The 19,515-nt window shown below is 57.6% G+C and overlaps 9 protein-coding genes across 9 annotated transcripts; 4 read left to right on the top strand and 5 right to left on the bottom strand.

Annotated features, from left to right (window-relative positions):
• Nucleotides 1-3,123, top strand: B0H18DRAFT_975580 (uncharacterized protein). Its single transcript, XM_048044083.1, has 11 exons — nucleotides 1-267; nucleotides 450-501; nucleotides 622-784; nucleotides 844-1,384; nucleotides 1,442-1,627; nucleotides 1,679-1,860; nucleotides 1,916-1,949; nucleotides 2,008-2,021; nucleotides 2,071-2,560; nucleotides 2,645-2,851; nucleotides 2,909-3,123. Exons 1-11 carry the CDS (start codon nucleotides 79-81, stop codon nucleotides 3,026-3,028), a joined length of 2,178 nt encoding a protein of 725 aa, XP_047899007.1. The 5' UTR covers nucleotides 1-78; the 3' UTR covers nucleotides 3,029-3,123.
• A 92-nt stretch (nucleotides 3,124-3,215) lies between these two features.
• B0H18DRAFT_1207007 (phytanoyl-CoA dioxygenase) lies at nucleotides 3,216-4,677 on the top strand (the record flags this gene model as incomplete). The annotated part of the gene is made up of 10 exons (XM_048036197.1): nucleotides 3,216-3,300; nucleotides 3,358-3,371; nucleotides 3,423-3,525; nucleotides 3,586-3,736; nucleotides 3,785-3,883; nucleotides 3,935-3,982; nucleotides 4,036-4,054; nucleotides 4,110-4,119; nucleotides 4,177-4,399; nucleotides 4,469-4,677. The coding sequence occupies exons 1-10, from the start codon at nucleotides 3,247-3,249 to the stop codon at nucleotides 4,675-4,677; spliced, it is 930 nt and encodes a 309-aa protein (XP_047899006.1). The 5' UTR covers nucleotides 3,216-3,246.
• A 72-nt stretch (nucleotides 4,678-4,749) lies between these two features.
• Nucleotides 4,750-7,107, bottom strand: B0H18DRAFT_411801 (Hydroxyethylthiazole kinase). Its single transcript, XM_048037967.1, has 10 exons — nucleotides 6,900-7,107; nucleotides 6,817-6,840; nucleotides 6,707-6,766; nucleotides 6,290-6,647; nucleotides 5,954-6,228; nucleotides 5,644-5,899; nucleotides 5,514-5,590; nucleotides 5,375-5,456; nucleotides 5,082-5,319; nucleotides 4,750-5,020 (listed from the first exon to the last, which is right to left on the bottom strand). The coding sequence occupies exons 1-10, from the start codon at nucleotides 6,966-6,968 to the stop codon at nucleotides 4,867-4,869; spliced, it is 1,593 nt and encodes a 530-aa protein (XP_047899005.1). The 5' UTR covers nucleotides 6,969-7,107; the 3' UTR covers nucleotides 4,750-4,866.
• A 1,108-nt stretch (nucleotides 7,108-8,215) lies between these two features.
• Nucleotides 8,216-9,801, top strand: B0H18DRAFT_411712 (uncharacterized protein). Its single transcript, XM_048037966.1, has 4 exons — nucleotides 8,216-8,676; nucleotides 8,738-9,220; nucleotides 9,286-9,418; nucleotides 9,474-9,801. Exons 1-4 carry the CDS (start codon nucleotides 8,489-8,491, stop codon nucleotides 9,702-9,704), a joined length of 1,035 nt encoding a protein of 344 aa, XP_047899004.1. The 5' UTR covers nucleotides 8,216-8,488; the 3' UTR covers nucleotides 9,705-9,801.
• Nucleotides 9,802-10,328: 527 nt separating this feature from the next.
• B0H18DRAFT_411680 (ferric reductase like transmembrane component-domain-containing protein) lies at nucleotides 10,329-12,774 on the bottom strand. The gene is made up of 6 exons (XM_048037965.1): nucleotides 11,894-12,774; nucleotides 11,773-11,842; nucleotides 11,536-11,717; nucleotides 11,054-11,480; nucleotides 10,824-10,991; nucleotides 10,329-10,767 (listed from the first exon to the last, which is right to left on the bottom strand). The coding sequence occupies exons 1-6, from the start codon at nucleotides 12,590-12,592 to the stop codon at nucleotides 10,337-10,339; spliced, it is 1,977 nt and encodes a 658-aa protein (XP_047899003.1). The 5' UTR covers nucleotides 12,593-12,774; the 3' UTR covers nucleotides 10,329-10,336.
• On the bottom strand, nucleotides 12,552-13,422 carry B0H18DRAFT_975552 (uncharacterized protein). The gene is made up of 2 exons (XM_048044082.1): nucleotides 12,803-13,422; nucleotides 12,552-12,571 (listed from the first exon to the last, which is right to left on the bottom strand). Exon 1 carries the CDS (start codon nucleotides 13,405-13,407, stop codon nucleotides 12,934-12,936), a length of 474 nt encoding a protein of 157 aa, XP_047899002.1. The 5' UTR covers nucleotides 13,408-13,422; the 3' UTR covers nucleotides 12,552-12,571; nucleotides 12,803-12,933.
• Nucleotides 13,423-13,564: 142 nt separating this feature from the next.
• B0H18DRAFT_1114126 (uncharacterized protein) lies at nucleotides 13,565-15,489 on the bottom strand (the record flags this gene model as incomplete). Its single annotated transcript, XM_048033073.1, has 3 exons — nucleotides 13,565-13,626; nucleotides 13,688-14,222; nucleotides 14,281-15,489. 3 exons carry the CDS (start codon nucleotides 15,487-15,489, stop codon nucleotides 13,565-13,567), a joined length of 1,806 nt encoding a protein of 601 aa, XP_047899001.1.
• Nucleotides 15,490-15,905: 416 nt separating this feature from the next.
• On the top strand, nucleotides 15,906-17,117 carry B0H18DRAFT_1114125 (uncharacterized protein; the record flags this gene model as incomplete). The annotated part of the gene is made up of 2 exons (XM_048033072.1): nucleotides 15,906-16,644; nucleotides 16,696-17,117. 2 exons carry the CDS (start codon nucleotides 15,906-15,908, stop codon nucleotides 17,115-17,117), a joined length of 1,161 nt encoding a protein of 386 aa, XP_047899000.1.
• Nucleotides 17,118-17,170: 53 nt separating this feature from the next.
• B0H18DRAFT_869118 (uncharacterized protein) lies at nucleotides 17,171-19,281 on the bottom strand (the record flags this gene model as incomplete). The annotated part of the gene is made up of 4 exons (XM_048039986.1): nucleotides 17,171-18,103; nucleotides 18,167-18,393; nucleotides 18,450-18,738; nucleotides 18,799-19,281. 4 exons carry the CDS (start codon nucleotides 19,279-19,281, stop codon nucleotides 17,171-17,173), a joined length of 1,932 nt encoding a protein of 643 aa, XP_047898999.1.
• Between the last annotated feature and the right edge of the window lie 234 nt (nucleotides 19,282-19,515).

Here is a 19,515-nt window from a genome sequence, read left to right as displayed (position 1 = left end):
GGCCACCGGCGGCGAGAGGGAGGCGAGGAGGCCCCCTGAAGACTCCAACCACCATCTGTGCTCCTCCGGGCGAGACCCATGGCACCAGTCCGTACCGCGAACCGTCGTGCGCAACGCGATCACTCTCAGCAGCTGCCCGTCGCGCAGCTCGACCCCAACCATGACCCGTCGCAAGACATATTTATTGACCCTATGATGGGCACTGCCCTTCAAATCTATGTCGAGAAGGATGTAGAGGGCAGAGACACCATTGTCGAACTAATCACGGTATGTCAACAAGTTGTACATACTCTGTGTCGAGCCCCGCGCATGGAAGGAATACACGTCTAGCTCAACCGGTGGCACGTTCGAGGACGTGTCTGTCCTGTCGACGCTCCGGCCTGAGACACTTGTCGCGAGACAACCCCATTTACGCATGGAACACGCTGCTCATACCATTTGTCTTGCAGACTCATGGCGGAATAGTGTCTCCTGGCTATAGCGGTGTTCCGTACATCCTAGGTAAGTGTCTGTTACTTGTATGTGCGCAACTTGCAGACCTGCATGTTGCACCGCATATGCATTACCTCGTTCTCTCATATAGTGTTCGCCCAATATTGATGGCTTCCACCTTCCACGCAGTGGATCCACACAGGGAGTCTGGTCAAAGTCTGTTTCGCCAATATATCGGCAAGAAAGGGAAGATAGTCCTGAACGCTCAATGGGTGATCGAGTGCGTCAACACCGGCCAGCTGCAGACGTACCATACCAACTGGGCCGGATGTAAGGTGACGGGGAAAGAACAGTGAGTATACGCATGTCTATGTATACTACGACAGTCATTCTGAAGGTGCCACCGTCAAGGGTGATCCCTGTTGTTATCCAGCATGTCCAACTGCCCGCTCCTCCACCACCCGCACCCATACTGCCCAGTCCGGAGGACATGGCGCACCAGATGCAGCAAGCACCGCCTCCGACCCATCCTCCGCAAGTCCTCGAGCCACAGCCCCAGCACCCCCCACCAATCCCTCCTCCCATCTCAGCCGCAGCGACCGATCCGCTCGTGCATCATGCTCAGCACGCCTTCAATTATGCAGTCTATGGTCCACCATCCATGCATCCTCCAACCGCCGCCCCTCCCCAGTCGTGGCAGGCTGCGAACGGCATTGCTCCCTCGCAGACACATATGCAGCCTCCGCCTACACACCCTCCGCCGCCGCACATGATGCCGCACGACCCATACAGGGATGGACAGGCAGCCTGGGCCGGTGCTTACCACCAACCACCTCCGCCGCCTCCATCTCACCCAAATGCTATGGTCCCTCCGCCTGGTCCCGAGTATGATTATAGGTACAGGGAAGATCAGCGTCCGTGGGTTACCCCCGCGGAGTACTATCCACAACCCGTAAGATCTGTGTTCCATCGTGCTGCCACACCTTGACGAGATTGTCCATTTTTGTAGTATGAGCCGGCTCCATATCCGGAACAAGACGCGTATATGGAGGAGGCAGGCCCTTCCACTGCGGAGTCGTCCACCGCTGCTGCTGCAGTGGTCGTGGCAGCCGAGGCCGAGGCTGAGGTAGATGCTGATGCTGAGGCGTCAACCTCGGGCGACAAATCCAGAGGCCGAAAGCGAATCAGGACACAGGTAGCATGGACGTTTTCACTCGGTGTAGCACAATTGCTAATGGAGCCGCAGCCTCAACCCGCCCCGCCAGCCTCGACCCTAGTCACGAACCGCCGGAACCCTCCTGCACGGTCACCGACTCCTCCAACACGAGTGATCAAGAGTACATACGGCGGCAATCTCTTCACGTCAGACGACGTCATGTATCTCAAGAAGTACATCGACTACTGTCAGGAGCAGGGATTGGTTCTGAGGTACTGGGCATTTCCTGAGTAGCGATGGCCGCTGTAACTCACCTTCTGTGTCTAGTTTGCGAGAAATTTGTGAACGGATAGCCGTAAAGGTCAGTCTTCTTTCTCCCTCACTAGTTGCGCGCCTCATCAAATGTTGTTGACACCCAGGCTCCTCATCATACGTACGTCCTCCCGTCTTCTGAGCTTCCTACATATCTCATGGCCGCCTAGGTTTTACTCATGGCGCCGATATTGCAATAAACACCAAATCCGGTTAGGTGGGTACGCCATGGACGTCCCTGAGGTGGACGAGGATTTGGGGCAGGATGAGTCGCAGCAGCAGCAACCGCAATTGCAACAACAACAACAACAACAGCAGCAGCAGCAGCAGCAGCAGCAGCAGCAACAGCAGCAGCAGCAACAGCAGCAAGCAATGGACCCGCCGCCGCCACAAGAGATGATAGACGTGCAGCAGCAGCACATACCGATTCCTGGGGCTGCGCCCGGTACTATCGCAGCCGCCCATCGGGTAGCCGCCGCGGATGTCACCCGCACGAGATCACCGACTCCGCCTCGAGCGCTGTTCAGAAGCACGACAGGGAAGGGCGTCGCCTTCACGGACGAAGACGTGACGTTCCTCGTGCGCTTCTACGAGTACCGGAACCGGACGCAGAGCGGGAAGGTCGACATGGTGACGTTCTGGAAGGACGTCGCGACAAAGGTATGTCCATGCCTGGAACAAGGACAGTTCGTTCCACATCGTCGGGCTCGTAGCTTATAGCCAATTTTGCTTCGCTTCTGCTAGGCGCCGCACCACTCCCGCGCTTCGTGGATGAAGTTCTATCGCAGGCATAAGCACGAGCTGCACTACGCAGACGGGGACGCGCCCTTGCCCGCGCCTCCGGAGAAGAAGATGCGGTACAGCCTGCAGGACGATGTGCTGCTCGCCAAGCACTTCTACCACAAGCCCGAGGGCACGTCGGACAAGGTGTTCCAGGACTTTGGCCGCTTGGTGAGGCGAACTCTTGTCAACGGATTGTTTCTGTTGTGTCTGACGCGATCCGACTAGTTTCCGCACCATCCATGGAAGGGCTGGCAAGAGCACCACCGGATACACAAGGCAAAGATTGACCATTTGATCGAACAGCTGGGGCGAGGGGAGAACATTGACGTAGGGCCGGACGAATAGAGGTGCAGGATTTTGGCCTGTGCTTGCGTGTATTCTTATTATTTTGTAATGTTCGTTGCTTGAGGGATTCATTATTCGCTCATTTTGTTTTACTTGCACTGTCTGGCTGGACCGTGTAAGGACCGTGTGTAAGGTTGTGACGGGCGCCGAGTAGCACCGGCAGCGTCGGCCCGCTCAGACTATACGCACGATCGCGCTTGCCACTGACCGCGACCTCGATGCCTGCCAGTGTCCGTAAACTCGAGTACCTCACTCAGGACCAGGTCGACCAGGTCAGTTCTGATGTGTTCACCTGCTTCAGCGAGTACTGAACCCCAACACTTGCGAAGTTCCGCAAGGATGGGTAAACGAGTTCGCAACCTGTGATCATTCTGGCCGACTTAACGCCTCTCAGGTATCTGCGTCTGCCAGCCTTCCTCAACCCAGAGGAGACAGAGGCACTGTTGACACGATCCAAGGAACTCATCGAGGGCTTCAGTCTTGAGGACCACCCGCTTGTACGTGCCGCCGCCCATGTCCATGCTGCACGGACGCGCAGACACTGATATACTCAGTAGACCAAGTTCACCACCGGGGAGGACAACCACGTCGGCGATGACTACTTCCTCACTTCTGGGGACAAGATCCGCTACTTTCTCGAAGAGGATGCTGTCACGGATGGAAAGCTGAACAGGCCCAAGGAGAAGGCGGTGAACAAGATCGGGCATGGTGAGTCGTCGTTGTGAGCCCGTGGCAGGTCGTTGACCATGTCGGAAGGGCTGCATGAGCTCGAGCTTGTGTTCCGCAAAGTAACTTTGGAGAACGATGCGATGAAGGCCGTTGTCCGTGACCTCCAGTTCCACCATGACCCCGTGGGTGAGTGCAGTCGCTCTCGACCGACGACCTCGACCATTGAAGTGAGGGTAGCCTTGCAATCAATGGTGATCTGCAAGCAGCCTCGCATCGGCGGCGAAGGTGCGTCAACACGTCGTTGCAGCATAGCAATCCGCCCCTAACTCCAACCCTAGTCGGGGAGCACAACGACTCGTACGTCCACATCCAGCCTATCCCAGATCCGTTAACACACCTCATCCCCGTGTAGCACATTCTTGGTTAGTCGATCTGCCGCGAGGGTCCTCGACTGACAGCCACTGACGTCCGGTAAACAGTACACCGACCCGCCCTCCGCGCTCGGCTTCTGGATCGCCCTGGAGAAGTGTACACCCGAGAACGGCGCCCTGTCCTTCCTGCCTGGCTCGCACCTCACTGCGCCGATAACGAAGCGCTTCGTGCGCAAGCCCGGCGGCGGCACCGGCTTCGAGACCCTCGTCCCTCCGGAGCAGGCTCCCCCGAAGCCGGAAGGGAGGTACGTCCTCGAGGCGTGCATACCAGGTGCGCTCCCCCCTATTGCACCATATGGTGGCCGTAAGCGATTGAATTAACGAATGTCTTCGGGTGCAGGCGATATGGTGCTGATCCACGGTAGCGTGCTGCACAAGTCTGAGAAAAACCTGAGCCCGAACACACGCTACGCGTACACGTTCCACATGATCGAGTCTCCTCCGTACGCGCAGTATGACGAGAAGAACTGGTTGCAACCTACTTCGGAGACGCCGTTCCCGCATATCCTCGACAAGCCCAACCCAGATGTCGTCCTGGTCGGTGCTTAGGGCGAGACAATCAGAGCGTGGTTCACTGTACGAGGTACTTGAATACGTGTACAGAGGAGTGTATGATATACTTGTACGTCTAGGTACGACGGATACAGGCCAGGATTCGGTGGTGTACGATCTACGGATACACAAGAAGTTTTGACTACATTATTCACATCCCTGCTTCATCGCTGGTGCTTGCCCACATCATGGGTGGAACACCTCAACGTTCGCGGCCTCTGCGACTTTCTCCGGCGTCAGCGCCCCAAGCTCGTCGATGAGCGCAGGCAGGAATGTGCCGCTCCCGTGTACATCCTGCCTCACCGCAGCGAACTCAGAAGCCACAGTCAGCGCCAGCACGCTAGCCGCCCCACGCGTACTTGAGCATGCTCCAAACAAGCTCCAGGAGAACGACGACTCACCCTGCGACCGCACCCACGAGCATGTCTCCCTTCACCAGCAGCCCGTCATGGCGAAGAAGCGCGTCCCCGGTCTCAGCAGCCTCCAAGCTCGCCGCGGCGCAGAACGTCGCGACGGCGGTGCCGACCATGCACCCCGAGCCGGTGATGTCGCCGAGCAGCTTGTGCCCGTTCGAGCAGCGGACGACGACGTTCCCGTCGGAGACGTAGTCCTGCACGCCCGTGAGGACGATGATGCAGCCTGTGGGGTGTGCGCGTCGGGCGAGGTCAGGGCGGCTTGGAGGGAGGGGACGTACGTTCCTTCCGGGCGAGCTGCGAAACGAAGGTGATGGGGTCTTGGAAGCCTTTGCCGATGCTGTCGACGCCCCTCGACTGGACCTACGGCATGGCATGAGTGGCTAGACAGCAGGTATCCTCTCAAGGCGGCAGTCGCACCTCGGTCGACTTTGCGATCGCAGCTAGCTCTCCCGCATTGCCCTTGATGACAGTCGTCTGCCAAGTGTTCAACAACGCTGTGGGCGACAGTCCGTTAACACAACCTACGCCCGCTGGGGAGCGCACTCACTGTCGGCAGATGTCTGTCGATAGCGCGACGCGCCCACGCCGACGGGGTCGAAGACGACCGGCTTGCGGTTGATGTTCGCGAACCTGCCTGCGGCGAGCATGCCGTCGAGGTCCTGGATGGTGCCGAAGTTCACGAGGAGCGCGCCGGTGACCTTGCTCAGGTCCTCCATCTCCTTGGCGGAGCTCGCCATGATCGGGGAGGCGCCGAGGGCGAGGGTCGCGTTCGCGGACTGGTTCGTCACCACTGTGTTCGTGATCTAGTATTCCGAGTGGTCAGCAGAGTGCTCGGTGCGAGAAGTTAAAGAGTTTACTTGGTGAACTAGCGGACTGTGCTTCCTCACGGCAGACACGAGCGCCGCAGCCTGTGTTTTGACGAACTCGGGTGTGTAGCGTGGGCTAGGCAAAGAGAAGGAAGACGGAGAGTAGCCCTTGAACGCGCGGACGATGGACGCCAGCTTCTCTGCGGCAACTTTTGGTTCTGGCGATGCGACGATGTCGCTCACTACAGCGAGCCCATCCAGAGCACTGCCCGTCACGGAGACGGAGCCATGCAGACAGTGCAGGGCATTCGTAGACTTGACTCCACCTGAAGTGGAAGACCGGCTCACTACCAAGCCCAGACACGGTATGGGCGGATGAACACTCACCTATAGCAACAGACTTGACCAGCGTGCCGTCCAGCTCCCTGAGCATCTCGCCCAGGCCTCTCACGCCGACGATTGCGCTCAGGTTCTTCTTGGTCTGGGTCGTCCACGCGGGGCCCACACCGACGTAGTTCGCGCCGTCCTTGACCGCTTGCCGTACGTGCTCGGGCGTGTTGCACGTCACGCCGATGATCGCCTGGGGCGGGAGGAGGGAGCGCGCGACGGCGATGGGCATATCGGTCTGGCCGATGTGCACGCCATCGGCGCCCATGGCGAGCGCGATGTCGATGCGGTCGTTGATGAGGATGGGGACTCCGTACTTGTGGCATATCTCCTTGGACCGTCGGGCGATCTCAAGGAACTGGTAGGGGTACGGTTGTATCACGTCCGAGTAGAAGAGCGCAGAGACGGAGCACACACCTCGCCTGTCTCCGCTGTCTTCTCTCTGATCTGTACGAGGGTCACCCCTCCTTGCAGCGACTGTGCATAATCTCACAAACGGAATCGCAGAACAGAGGATGTGCATTTACTTCTTCGAGAGATTCATAGTAATCCTGCGAGGGTGCCCTTTCAGTTATGGCCTAGAAATCTAACAAAAGGCTCAAGCAAGCACCTTTCCTACCGGGAGTAGCTCTCGCCCGGTAACAAGATACAGGGAATAGTCCACAGCGTGGCCCGACATCTTGACTGCCGACTCCTCTAGATTATGATGTGAAGCTTCCGCAGGAAATGATTTCCGTGCTGAACGAGAGAATCAGAAGTTCTGCACTCGTTGTGGACGCGTCTGTGCCGTGCGCGATGAGTGCTGAGCAGCTCACTGTGGTCGAGCGCAGACGCCTGGAGCGGACCGCTCGATCGCGATCGTCTTCCAAACTGGGAACCGACGTGCTTCGTTTCAACCTCTCTGTTGCACTCAACCCGAACATCGACAAGCCACAGTCGGGCTGTTCTTTTGCTGTGCATATTCCACTTTTGGAATGCCTTGTTTCTCCTGGGGCGGTGAACTGTACGGGCACCCTGGTCACTGGCCGCCGTCTTTCCGATTCCGACTCGGAATCCTTCAAATGCATTGATCTCGGTCGCACTCTCTGTCTGTACACAACCAGCACGAGGTGCTTCAAGTAACTTTATGCCACGTCTCAGAACTCCGAGGGTTGTTTTGAGTGCCTTCGGTGCAATATCCCAATCCGCGATGCTCATCCGAGGACCGTGTTCAAGTTGATGGTAACCGACCTTTGCTATCCACCGTCTGTGCTCAACACCGCTGCCACGTCCATAGACCTGCTGACCGCGACGGGGTTCCATGGCTCTGATGTGCTCGAGCCAATGAGCTAACATGATTAGTCTGTCTCAACTTCTTTGTCCCAGATGAGCGTCTTGCTCGCGGCCCCCAAACGGATGCCGTCGGGCTGCACGGACTGGGCGGCAGTACCGCCTAAGCATGGACGAAAAGAAGTCGGACTCGACCAAGACTCCCATCATTGAAATGGTGTGTCGCATTTTTTTCCCGTTAAGAGGTGTAACACTGACTTCTCATTGGGTGCTTTCGCAGGTACCCCTTGTTGGATGATGGTTGGTGCGCGTAGCACTCACCAAACGAACAAGCCCTTACGCGCTGCACAGCAAAGATTACGTCCCTTCGGACATCGGTCGGGCAGTCGAAACGACCATAGTCTAGAGGCGGGGGAGAAGTTCGCTGCCGGCCATCCCATTGGCTCCAACTACTGATCACGGCACCCTGCACCATGGCTGGTTGGCTAGCTGAATTGTGTGCACGTCAGCGGACTGCCTTCGGGCTCCAAGTGGGCCTCGAAGTTGTGTCAGTGCCAGTCCACAACGACAACTTTGCAGACAATGCTGCATACTACGTGAGTCTCGCAGGCCCTGGTTGGCTGAGTTGGACCCAACAAAGCACAAGAGGCGGATGCCTGTGCCAGGTACACTATGCTTCCATGGGCCGCCTTGTTTCTGTTTCACTTCGCGCGCGTAGTGTGCCACTTGGGATTGGTCCGTCGAGGATGTCGACAGTTGCATGTCTTCAGTGTCCCGTCTCCGCTTCTTGCAATTCACAGCCTATCGGTTACTGCGAGGCCCCAACCAGAGCCGCAGCTCATGCAAATGCTATATAAGCTGACAGTCGTGTCCTGCTGAGGCAACACTCTCTTCCTTTAATTACTCTCCCCCTTTCTTCTCCACATTCTCATGTCTTCTCCCACCGTTAATTTATTTCCCGCCCCAATGGGAGGGGTCCCACTTCACATTGACATTGCTCCTGCTTTATTCTTTGATATTTTATACGGCTTCATCCTTGCTCTCGTGGCCTACCGCTTCATCTCCAAGAGCTCGCGCACTCTCGTCATCCTCGGCACCATCATCTTCACGTGCGAACGGTAAGTCCTCTCCCTCGCTCTGCCCGGTCGTCGTCAGCTCACACAACCTCGCCTCGCACAGAATTGTAGACTTCTCCGTTCGCACGTCCGAGGCATACAACTCGGACCTCCGCACGCCCAAGACCTACGTCAACTTCCTCCAAGGCGGCTACGCCATCGGCATCGTCGGGATGACCCAAGATGTTGGAACGCTCATCATGGTCTTCCTCGTGAACAGCACCCGCGGCAACGACGCCCTGCCTCTCGCCGCCAAGGGCCTGCCCCCGGCCGATGCGCAGACGGCCTCCGACGCAGAGCGCGCGGAGCTGCTCCAGCCCAAGCTGTACGGACACGGGTCCTCCCTGAGCATGAGTCAGTGTGCGCTCGAGGTGTCCCAGACGGAAGTCCTGCCGGACGAGCCGCGGCGCAGACACTGGATCAGGATGTTCTGCCTCGCTCAGCTGGTGCTGCGTCTTACGGCCATGGCCATGGGAGCGGTCTCGAGCGGTTATTATTACGCGGGCGAAATGAGCCATTACGACGCTATGCTGGTCCAGCACTCTCGGTACGTTCGTTTTGTGGGAGAGGCTGTTTTGGACTGAGACTAATCCGAGCTCGTTGTTGCCATAGATACCTCTCGGCGGGCATCGCGTTGTTCCTACTTCAAGGCAGCAACCTCCTGGTGCTTTGGGGCCTTGTGACGCGCCCCACTCGGGTAGCACTCATCCCCGCGCTTTATCTCAGCGCTCTCTGCTGCATCCTCGTAAGTCTCCTTTTCTCCCCGTATAACCGACGTCTGACATACCCCGTGCCTGCAGTCGATCACCCCAATCTACCGCCTCGTCGTGATGGCAAACTACACCGACTCCCTCCTCGCCATGGGCCCGGGCTCGCACAACGGCACGGCGGCGAAGGTGCTCTTCTACTGCCTGCAGATCACCCCGGAGACGATTGCGCTCCTGATGCTGCTCGTCGTCAACGTGAAGAAGATGTTCGGGATCCATGGCGGGCTGGCGGACATGGCGTTCACGGATCCGAAGTCGAGATAATCCGGATCGCCGACTCGGACGCGTTCATCGAGTATGGACGCTAGTAGATTTGAAGATCACGTTTTGGACTGGCACGATGCCTGATTTGACGAACTGTTTAACGGACTATTCTATATATTCTATATTGGTGACGCATATTGGTGCTACGATGGTGTAAGTAGTTGCTGGTCAATGCTTCTGATGTCGACGTATTTTAATCCACGAAAATGGCTCGAGCGTCTGTGCATCCACTGACTACCCTGCCAGACAAGTATAAAATCCGTATACAGCGTTCAATGTTCGTTGCCTGGCTAAACAATCCACTAGCTTGCGCTACCTGTTGTTGATCAGCGTTTCAACGCTAACCATTGATGAATGAAGGGACACCCCACACAAGCACACCCTAGGGTAAGAGTCATGTCAGTATTCAAATTTGCAGACACGCATACAGTACTCGGGTATGAGGACGTATAAAGACCTGAGAATAATATTCACCGACGTGAAGCGCACCATGGTCAATACAAATAATCATAATACATGTTACCAGATACATCACAGTACTGTACAATCCAAACCGTGTATCACACAATCCAACCCAATATCTCGACACGAGCCTAAGCATCCAAACGCATCGTAACAGTTCATCACAGCCCTCACCACCCAAACACCTCCACCTGACACTCCACCCCGCCCACACTCCCCGCACGCTCCTCGCGCGCCCCAAACGTCCTCACCAGCCTCTCCACGTCCTCGCCGAGCGCACGCGGCCCACACACGCCCACGAACACGCCGCTCGGGCTCCTGCGCTCCTGCGCCTCCCCGGAGCCCGCCTGCGGCGTCCACGCGACCGACGCTTTGTGCACCTCCAGCGTGCGGTTGACCACGCTCGACAGGAGGCTCGCGAGCGGAGGGCGCCCCGCGCGCACTGTGAGGCCCTGTGGGAGGAACCGCGCGGAGGGGGAGAGCTTGGGCTCTGTCGAAGTCGTGGCACGGGTGTGGAAGAGCGAGATGCGCAGGTGTGTGCCTGTGTGGCGGGCGGTGCGGAGGAGGCGGGTGAATTGGGGAAGTATAGGGTCGAGCGAGGCTGGAATGCATGTAGGGTGAGCGTTTTGTGGGATAACGATGAGCTGGGGTACGCACCAGTGTCTTGCACGCTCCAGACGAGGTTGATGAGCCGCACGCGACTTGCGCCGTACGACGCGTCACGAAGCAGTTCTTCCGCGATGGCGAGGGGATACGAGATCCCGCTTCCACCCGCGACGAGCAGTGCCGCGGAGTAGCTGGCAATGACAGCATGCCCGGGTCCGCCTAACGCAAGTCAGTTTCCGGTCAGCACCACATGTCAGAGGAACACACGAATGAGCACGCACCGAACGGCCCATCAACAAGCACCCGCACGCGCGGACTCCCTCCCCCCGCTTCACAATACTCCGCCCTCCTCGCCAGCTCCATCAGCCTCTCGCCCCACTTCCCCGCGCTCTTACACAGTAGCACCAGCCCCTCACCTTCACTCCCTCGCCCACCGTCCTCCGCGCACGACGCGACCGTGAACGGATGGCTCTCTGCCCAGCCCCACCAGCCCATGCCCGTCGAGAGCACCTTCACACGCACGTGCTGGCCCGCGCGCCAGCCCGTGCTGAGCGTCGGGAGCGTGAGGCGGACGGTGCCGAGCACGGGGAGCGCGCGGGGGTGTGCGTGCGTGAGGCGCGTTTGGGCGATGCGGAGGAGGCGGTCGAAGAGGTAGAGCACGAGGGCAGTGATGACGTAGGGTGTTGTGCTGCGCTCGTGCAAGGCAGTCTGAGAAGGTGTGAGCGGTGAGCTAGGGTGAGACGGCGTTGAGAGAGGGACGTACGGCTGGAAGGATGATTATGGCGGCGAGGACGTGCGAGAAATAGAAGAGTGGATATAGCACTTCACGGAGCTCGTGGAGAGACAGGAAAAACAAGATGTCCGCGCACACTAGTGCCACAAAGCCCCAAATGATGTTTGGTGTAAGGTTCTGCGCCAGAGTGCCTTGAATGCTCCATTGGTACACTGTAGAGACTGGTGTCAATATGCAGGTTGCACACGATCGTATGCTGTGACGCACAATATCCAAGTGAATGCACGTTGGCAGCGAGGAATACGAAGCGTCCGACAAAGCGGTGTAGATAGTTGAGCTACATGCCTGTGAGCCGTCCCGAGCTCCGGTCTAAGCAACAGAAACGCACCTTCTCGTAGCCCTTGCCTAACAGTACTCCCAACAAGTTGTTCTTCGTTCCCAAGATGAACACCACGGGCAACTGACTTGCCGCCACCCAACCCGCAGGAACGTACTCCACGAACGGATTGCCGCCCTCAAGCCCAACAAACAGCATAAGCACAGCATATCCGAGGAGGAGCAGCGCACTGCCGACAGAGTGGCCCGGGCGGAGGGTGGCGCCCAAGCGTGCACTCATTCCAGGGAAGATGGAGGACCACGCAGGCATATGCGCGGGAGGCCGCCGATGCGAGCGGGCGGCGTCGGAGTCCCCGTCGTCCGTGACGGTTGTAGGACTGCCAGAGGTCGGGTTGACGCGCCGCTGTGAGGTGAACCGCCGCGCAGCGAAACTGCGTTCGGAGTAGTCGTACACTTCACCTTCCTTCGGTGACAGAGACCCAGGATGTTGAACGCGCCTTCTCCCTGAGCCTGCGCGGAGGAAGAGGCCTTCGGTCCAGGCGGAGAGGCGGGTGAGGCGGGTGATCGCTCGGGGGAGAGCGAGGAGGAAGAAGAGGGCGGCGACGCACAAGAGCAAGACATCCGCAAGGAAGTAGAGGTCGCCGGTAAGCAAGTCTGTGCCACCGCTGGTGGCGTCGTAGGCATCTACAGAGAAGGTCGCTGCCGCAGAGCCTGCTGCAGCTGTCGTAGTCTGTGCGGCGTTGTAAGACATAGTGATGACGTAAAGAGAAGGGGACAATGACGGTGTGTAGGAAAGAAAGAAGGGCAGGGGGCGTAGAGTGGGGAGACGAGAGCTCGCACGCGAGTCGGAGGGGAGGTCAAGGCCGCGGGGAGGACGAGGAGGGACGGAGCACCCGCGCACACAACGCGACGGGCACGCGTTCGACAATAGCGAGCGGAAGATCTTATCTGACGGACGCACCTGGTGTTTCCCATGGAAAGTCTAATCTTTATTGGGACCTCTGAAGCTCTGGAGGAACGGATATGACACGGCGGCAGTGCGTCGCATCCATTACATCGCATCCGTGCTGAATACCACTGGGTGAAGACGTCCTATGTAGCTGCTGAAACCACGGTCAGCTTGTACGATGAAAAGGGCGCTGGGTAGCCCAGACAGGGCGGACATAGCGATGCACCTTGTGAATGAACACGGACTGAGTGCGAGCTGGATGTGAGAGGAAGCGGCATGAGGAACACGTTGCAGACACAGACACATGCCACCGGGACCGAGGCGCGAACAGCAGGGTAGACACATGTCTGGCACACACCACCCGTACGGCCACCTTCCGAGTCTGCGAATCCCTGAGTCCTGGGCAGGAAAGTGGGTAGTGGCATACGGCCACCTCCAGTGCTAGCTGGCTTTCGCCTGGAAATGATGCACGCCATTCCACGGTGCCGTTGGGCACAATGACCTCCATGTACTGTAGCGCTCGCGGCTCGAACAAACCAGACCGAGGCAGGTTTAATGGACCACTTGTCCTGCACAGTAGCATGTGTGCAAAATTTAACAGATATACGTAGGTACATAGTACCGTAGACCTAGTGCAGCGTCTTCGGGTGTCATATCCTTCACACTTGAGTGTTCAAATATCCGTTAAGTGTCTGGCATACAACTGCCACGATATTCCTGTCGAGTATTGTACGTACTTCGTGTGACGCAGTCTGATGCTACTTAGGTCGCTCATTACGGCTCGGATACTACCTCCCTCGGAACCGCAGTTCGTGCAAGTCGCTCAAATAGTTCATCTACGATCCCTTGTCAATTTCCCCACCCAGTTTCAGGTTTCACATAGAAAGCACTGCTTACCGTCGAAGGCCGACGTTTCTGTGAACTCGCTCGACTCCATGTAGATACGAATATGTTCACCCAGGTCTCGTGAAATGGGCACCATTTTTCGAGATGCACTTGGGCCGAGAGTCCTTGCCAGCTTCGGGTTTGGGTCGATTGTCTCTCCGTGTGTTGAGCCCTCTTCTGCAGATCCCTCATCATCGACATCCCCGTCAGAGCTCCCGGAGTGCACACTCTCCCCTGCATCTTCCTCACGGTCCACATTCGCCGAGGGCGGTTCATCATTCGGAACGATCCGCCACCATAATGCATGCCCGCAAAAGCGATAGCGTGACAACTCGCGGTTGTATACCTGAACACCCTCTCCGACGGAGATGATGTGCAAAGACGTCACCATGCCCGCGATGTGCGCGGCTAGGTCGCATATCGCAGACGACCAACGCGGATAGACAGTGAGGCGTGATTCGTCCATGTCATGCGCGTAAAGTTTGCCGCTGCGGCAGAGGCGCAGAGCAAACAAGGGTAGTTCTGATAATGCCGAGAACACCCTGTCCTATAGTATAAGTATGCTTCAGCTGAATGCGAGGACAACATGGTGCGGGCTGACTCACTGTCCAGTACATGTTGAAATCCGAGTCCAACGTATCGGTACACGACAGTGTAAGATCGAGATAGCGAATGCGGGGTGCAATACGGACAAATTCCGGCCAGAACATCATGGGCCGCTCCAACAGGGCAGGGAGGCCTTGTAGGGAAAGGACGACAGGCAAAGTACGCTGTAGGATTGGCAGTATTTGCGACACAGATGACCAGTCGGACTCGGAGTGGAGCATAAGCCATCGTACTTTGAATGTTATCTCCCAGTTCGTGAAATCCTCGGAAGTTCCGTAAGCCCAGTCGAGATACCCCCAACATGCGGTTTCCGTGGTCACAGTCCACTCCCCACGCCTGATGCTGGCGAGGGCCTCCAACCTGGGGAGGGGATCCCTGAGCTTAGTGCCAGCCATGACAATCTTAACATTGGCCTTAAAAGCCTTGATAGCATCTTTTTTCTCCCATACTTCCATGCTTTTCCGGGATTTAAAGTGTATCGCCTTGACAGTAGGGAATGCGTAGACAAGAGTAGCAGCAGAGACATAGCTATGCTCTATCTTCAGGTCCCTGAGCTCTGGCCATTGCGGCGGGGTGTGGTAAAGGCCGTCTTCAACAGAATCGACTTGTTGGTCCGCGATACGGAAGTGGCGTAGGTGGAGAGAACGGACGCTTCGCATAACGGGAGCAGAAAGCAGTGAAGTCGCGTCGCAGCAGTCTTTATGTGATCTGGGGTAGGCACCATGTAGGCTAAGCTGGCGGGGCGCACAGGAAAGACGATCCACGACTTCCAATGAGGCGGAGGACAGACCTCGCAGATCAACGTGGACTAGCTGGTCCAAGCGACATGTTGCAGATGCTACGCGCGGCTCCGCCTCGAATAGAGCACCCGCTGCCTCGAGCCGCAGCGTCTTCAAATGCGGTGCTCGTTCGAGGACATCCGCGAGAAGAGAACCTTCCGCCTCGCTGTGCCGCCCGCGAGGGTCGAAGGCGACCCTGAACACGGTGAGTGCCCGTACGAAGTGCAGGCGGTTGGGCACATCCGCCAGGAGGTAGCTGGATATCCTCTCCAACTGCGCGGCCGTCTTGATGTCGATCGTCGACAGAGCGTGGCGTCTGGCGAGGGGATGAATCCTGCGAGATGTCAGGGAGAGATTCAAACTGTCGCATTGACTGAGGAGCGATACGACTGAGGACAAGGAATAATCATCAAGGTCACCCAAGCGCATCGTGGTTCCGCGATGGGCCTGTGAGAGTCGTGCCAAAGTCAGCCGAGGGTATTGAGACAATCGTCCAACGTTCAAAGTAGATACTGACTGTAGAAAAGGGGTGCGCCTCAGTGCTGAACACGTCGTTGCTGCCAGTTCGGAACAAGTCTGCCAGCGCCAGCACCGTCACTACTTGTTTGGATGGGACGAGGCGCCCGAAGGTGTGGGTGGTCAAGATCCCGACCCGATACTGCGGGATCTGAGATAAGAGTACTACATACCCTCCGAGTCCTTGCACCCTCCTCGACGTTTCCCTCGATATTGGAATCCGTACACCTTCCGACCTCATCGACCACACGCGTCTTATAGGTCTGTGCGCTCATAAATTCATTTCTCTCAGATACCAACAATACCCCGCTGCGTTGGTAGAATCGGCGATGGTTCCCTACCTTCCCCCAGAGCTCACAGATCACATCATTGACTATTTGCACACCGACTCTCGCTCCCTCGCGGCATGCGCTCTGACGTGTCGTCAATGGCTTCCGGCATCTCGCTATCATCGCTTCGGGCACATCATGCTTCAAATTCACACCTGCATGAAGTTCGCATGGCTGCTCGAAGCGTCACCAGAGCTCGCGCGCGCGGTCCGTTCCATCAAGCTGCACAATCTACTCTACGTTGTCAGGGCGTGGAACAATGTGTCTCTGGAATTCTTGGGGGCCCTGACCGCTGTCACCGAGCTCACCCTGGATAACATGAGAATGGCAGGTGGCGTCCACAGGGCCTTCCTTCGCACCTTGCCCGCCCTCCGGGAATTAACCCTTCGTGATTGCTGGTTCGAAACACTACATGACTTCGCTGCGCTGCTTTCCTCCTTCCAGAACCTGGAGTATGTGTCGATTTCACTCCTAATAGGGCTCACTTATGCGGTTGAACCGCCACTCCCGTCTCTGCCTCCTGGGTTGCATACGATAGAGCTCGCGGAGCTCGTGTGGGATCGCATCCCCGCACTTGCGTTGCTCAACTGGCTCAAGGACATCCCGAACCCCCGAACAATTTTGACCCTATCATGTAATGTTATGTGGGAAGTGTGGCCAACAGAGGTGCTGTTGGACATCTTCGGGTCGCATCTGCAGCACTTCGAGTTCGTCGTGAAGAGCGAAGCTTCGTTGGACAGTATGTTTCCTCGTTTCCCTCTTGATTTATCCGCTCAACTCAGTCCACCAGGCGTTCTCGGCAAGGACGGATTCTCGTTGTCGGGTTTGCCTTGCCTGCGATCGTTCGCGCTCCGACTGTACGTCGCAACAATGTGTGTCCGGCAGAACCGAGACCTCCTCTGGATCCCAAAGCTGCTCGCCCAGCTACGCTCCCCTCGCTTGCACCAAGTCACACTGTCACTCCATATCGACGACATGCAGGACCTGAGCGCCTTGGCTTCAGAAAACGCCGTCCGGAAGCTGTCCCGAGCAAGCTACGCAGATCTCACCGCGCTGGGCTGGGAAAGCATATGCGAGACGGTTGCTCGGGAAGACTTCTCTTCGCTCCAAAAATTTGTCATAGAAGGCAAAGGACCTACAAGTTTTCTGGAGGCATATATCGAACGCGAATACCCGGACCTGCACCAACGTGGAGTCATCGCGTTCGCGTGAGTCTGCATGGTTACGAGAAAGTATGTACATTGTATGCGTTTCACTCTGTTGGATTATTTCCCAATCAACGTTGCGATTTCCTCCGGAACGGTCGGTCTCTTGTGCCACTCCGCCTCCCAGCCCGCCCGCGCCCCTTCCTGGTCACCCACGCTCGGGATACCAAACACACCCGTCACAAGCCAAACATCATTCTCCCCCGGCGCGTGTTCACCCATAAGCGTTGGGAGCACCGCTCTCGGTACCATCAAATTGGTATTCGGATCCGTCCTCAGTGCCTTGCCCAACCTCCCCGCTGTGCTCAGCTCCGCCACGCCCGACGCGCCCGCCTTCGACGCGGCCCTCGCCTCGCCACCGCTCTCCAGCGTCCCAAACGCCTCGCCCGTTGCGGAACCCAGCGCCCGATCGTTCGAGTCCTGGCCGTAGATCGCGAAACCGCCCTCTGCGGAGAGCAGCGCGCGCTTCGTGCGAATGCGGTGGACACGAAGGTGCCAGAGCGGGGCATCCCCCGCCGGCGGAATGAGCCACGTCTCGACAGCGACATCCGGCCAGGGGTACCACATCGAGCGGAGCCACTCGTGCCCGCCTGCCGCGGCCCGCTCAAAGCGCGCCTCCTTCGTCGCGCGTCGCACTTTCCACACCTCGCCTGCGTCGTCGCTGAGCGCGAGCGCGCTGTCCGCGGCATGCTCCTCGAGGGTGAGGCTGCCTGAGGGGACGCTGTAGCCGAACGCGGCAGAGTACGCGAACTTGCCGTACTTGGCCGCGGACTGCTTCACGGGGTAGGAGCATTGCTGGCCGGAGGAGAGAATGAAGGTGTGCCCGCCAAGGTGTGTGGCGAGGTGCAGCGGCTTATAGAGCGACTTGGTCGTGTTGAGAAGTGATGCGGGGTACGGTTCCTCTGGGGAGGCCCAGAATGGGTGGGATGTCGGAAGAGAAAGCGCAATGAAGGACTTGCAGCACCAGTACGGACTTCCTGGTGAGTTGTAGTTCTATCGAAGTAGTTTGTCATTCAGATGTGAATTCGACCTCTTGAAGCCAATGATCGCACTCACCTCAGTCATGTTAAGGTTCGGGTAACAATAGCCAATGGTGAGTGTGCCGTCTGAATTGTAGGCACCGGGCTGTCTGGCCCAGTACCGGATGTTGCGCAACTGTAGACCTTTCACGACACCCCATGTGAGCGGCGCAGGCAGTTCAACATCCGCGAATGCTAAGGCGCTCCAGAACGAAGACATCGCGAAGCGGTAAGTCAGACTTCGTCCGAAGGTTACACCGCGTCCTGTGTCCATTTACACTCGTCAGCTGGAGGCTATGCATCCGTGCCCTGGCACGCACCTTCAGGATCGAAGTAGTATACGAAGTCCAGCGCAAATTTGCGCGCCCTGTTGCGAAACTCTTCGCAGCGCTCGGGGTCTTCTGTCTGGGCGAGTTTGGAGTACACCAACTGGGCGTATTGAATGGCGAACGATGACGAGTAGTAGTCGAGCTGGACTACTCCCTCCGGACCGTCGCGAGACCATCCGTCCCCAATGTAAAAGGTGTCGAGGTGGTCCATGTCCGCCTTCATCCGCTTTCCGTCGAACTTGGGCGAACCTACTTTCGACAGTCCGAGATTAGCGAAGACCTGTGCATGTCTCCCTTGTGAGGCTCTTCTGTCTCAAGGAGGAATGACACATGAACACACCCTGAACCAAAGCCAATTGGTGTTCGGCATCTCCTTGTCGTTCATTCCGGCAAGCCACGCTTCGAGATTCTTCTTTCCCTCAGCAGGCAACGGGTCCCACAGGTGTTCCTTGGCTACAGCGAGCGAAAAGCCAATAGCAGAACACTCAACCATCCGCTGATCCTTGTCTCTCATGTTCCCCCAGAACTCTTCGTGGTCAGGATTCGTCCCGTTAGCAAAGCCTCTCACCCATCTTTCGGCGCCCACGTACGACCCGCCTCCGGCCAAGAACGACGCCAGACCCCAGATGGGTCGCGAGAAGCCCTCGAGCTGAGCAGCGGCCTCATCGTAGTGCGTACCGGTGAAGCCGAGATGTATGCGAGCACCCCCAGGCGAGGTGTGAGTTGCGAGCGGATCAAGGAGACCAATGAGGTATTTAGCGAGGTCATCCTTAGTCTCGAGCGGGTTGGAGGCGAAAGGGGTGGTGTGTGCGAAGTAAGACATAGCTGGCTCTGTGAGGATCCGGCATCGTACTGGCTGCGAGCCCGCTACTTATGTTCTGCGAGTCCGAGAGTCAGGAGCACTCGAGGACCGGACCGCTCTACCTGGCTTGAGCCCATCATCGCGTCCTTCGCGGTCCGGTGATTCTCCGTGCCTAACGAACGCGTCTCTGGTATGCGTGCGTGATGCTTGTGCCCATGTCAAACGCATGATCAGGTATCGTCGAGGCTAATGAGG

The sequence above is a fragment of the Fomitopsis serialis genome (genome assembly GCF_022376445.1).
Source record: "Fomitopsis serialis strain Sig1Antser10 chromosome Unknown B0H18scaffold_4, whole genome shotgun sequence".
Taxonomy (NCBI): Eukaryota; Fungi; Basidiomycota; class Agaricomycetes; order Polyporales; family Fomitopsidaceae; genus Fomitopsis; species Fomitopsis serialis.
The sequence above is the reverse complement of the archived record's forward strand: the minus strand, read 5'-3'. Positions and strand labels throughout refer to the sequence as shown.